At 46.8% G+C, this 2,190-nt stretch overlaps 1 protein-coding gene across 1 annotated transcript; it reads left to right on the top strand.

The window, feature by feature from the left end:
* The first annotated feature begins 290 nt into the window (after positions 1-290).
* Positions 291-980, top strand: LOC141026032 (uncharacterized). Its single transcript, XM_073501979.1, has one exon. It carries the CDS (start codon positions 291-293, stop codon positions 978-980), a length of 690 nt encoding a protein of 229 aa, XP_073358080.1.
* Positions 981-2,190: the final 1,210 nt, after the last annotated feature.

The following is a 2,190-nucleotide window of genomic DNA, read 5'->3' as shown; positions in this document are numbered from 1 at the left end:
CGCTATCTCTACCTGCTAAAACCCTTTCAGCGCTTGTTAAGATTTGCCGAGGTTTCTTGTGGTATGGCAAAAGCGAAGCAAATGGCGGGAACTGCTCGGTGGCATGGGAGGAGGTGTGCACGCCCAAGTGAGTAGGCGGACTGGGTTTGCCAGACTTGAGGTGGCTTAACAAGGCGCTCCAGGCCCATTGGCCATGGTTACAGAAGGTGGACAGGGATAGAGCATGGTCGGAGTTCTCAATCTCGGTGCCGTAGGAAGCCCATGCTCTGGTCCAGTCCGCGGCCCACACGATGGTGGGGAACGGTGCCAAGGCCTTATTTTGGGAAGACCAATGGGTCAATGGAGCGAGGATTAGCGAGGTTGCACCATCTCTGTATGCCAGAATACCATCACGGATCAGAAGGAAGAAGGTGGTTAAAGATGCACTAGCAAACGATAGTTGGGCTATGGATATTGGCCCAAACCTCACGATGGAAGAGCTTCAGGAGTTCCTGAATCTGTGGATGCAACTGGAGAGGGTGGAGCTGGCTGATGAAGTGGAAGACATGGTCAAATGGGCTTGGGAGAGCAAAGGTATCTACTCGTCAAAATCTGCGTATGAGGCCAGATTCATGGGAAGGGAAGTTTCGTCGACGGCAGCATTTACATGGAAATCCAAAGCACCGTTCAGATGCCGCTTCTTCTCCTGGTTGGCTATCAGGAACCGCCACTGGACTTCCGACAGGCTGGCGCGTCGAGGGCTGCCTCATCAGGACGCCTGTCCGTTCTGCAGCCAACACGAGGAAACCATGCAACATTTGCTCATCGACTATGCACTCGCGAGGCAGGTATGGCATTGGTGCACCACGCTCAAGGGGTGGATGGACTATAATCCGTTGCCAGGTGAGACCTTGGTTAGCTGGTGTGAAGGACAGGACGCTAGCGTATTGCACTGCAAGTCAACTCGGGCCATATGCATGCTGGGAATGTGGACGCTCTAGAAACATAGGAACGATATAGTCTTCAACTGCGCAACTCCATCGCTGCCATGGGTAACGAGTAAGCTAAGGGAGGAACGTGCGTCCTGGACGAAGGTAGGCCTGATAGGAGAAGACATGTGGCCGGTGGAGTGGGTAGTAATCTGAGTAGACGTAGTTTGTATTTGTAATCGGTAGGCCGGATGAAATCCGGCATGTAAATAAGGACTAAACTTGTATTGGTGGATTGGGGCTCCCCACCCCCACTCTCTTATTTAATGAATGATACGCACACTCGTGCGCATTCGAGTTAATGTCATTCTTCTTCATAGACAGGTGAAGTGAAAAAAGGAGCACTCCCGAATTATGTCGGGCATGGTTTCAGTTTCTTTTATAACCAGGCTAATCAGTGGCTGTAAGTACGGTAAACAATCAAGTTGATATATTATAATAGCACCATGAAACAATCCAAGGGTGCCTCTTGTGAAATTAAGGCTGGAACATTGAAAATATGTGTTCTGCTTAACATTTAGTAAATGAACTATTGCAGGGTCTTGATTGAACCACTAATCGGCCATTGAATGAATCATAATTAAGCATTTAAGCAAAACATTACGCAAGAAGCATATCTCGCCTTCTTAAGGCAGTTTGACCTCGTGGGTAAGTTTATCTCTTAGACTAGTCACAGTAGGGAGTAACTTAGAGTAGTAGCATGCACATGCTACTAGTCTATGTTATTACCTCTATAGTGGGGAGTAACATAATATGTGGTGTCATGCATCACATCATTTATTAGGTTGTATACTCGTCTTGTCTTGATATGGGTGATGTTACAGTAACTAGCTATGTTACCACACGCCTCTCTTTCTTCATTAATTACTTGTCACATCATTTATTTTGCCTAAATATGTGTGATGTTACCACTTATGTTACTCCCATTGTGGGTAGTCTTAGCAAAGCTCCGAAAAGAATGAAAAAACGCCACTAATGTTCGTTTCATTTATGACAGATGTAAAACACACATTTTTCTACTCTTCTCGCAAACAACAACGGGCGATTAATGTCAGGAAGAGTTGATGTCTGTAACGCCTTAGCAGCAGCAATCGGTTCCCGGCCGTTACATCTAACAGGATCTGATGCAACACTAGTCTTTTGTGCACACTTTGTCCTCACTCATATGCATCTGAGATCAACTTCCTAGTTGGACACTCATCCTCAAATTGCTCTAAGGACC

This window comes from Aegilops tauschii, chromosome 6 (assembly GCF_002575655.3).
Source record: "Aegilops tauschii subsp. strangulata cultivar AL8/78 chromosome 6, Aet v6.0, whole genome shotgun sequence".
NCBI classification, from domain to species: domain Eukaryota; kingdom Viridiplantae; phylum Streptophyta; class Magnoliopsida; order Poales; family Poaceae; genus Aegilops; species Aegilops tauschii.
Note: the sequence above shows the minus strand (reverse complement) of the source record. Positions and strands in the feature narration are given on the sequence as shown.

Coding starts and splice junctions, on each gene's coding strand:
- LOC141026032 (XM_073501979.1), top strand. CDS start 291: ATGGTGGGGAACGGTGCCAAGGCCTTATTTTGGGAAGACCAATGGGTC.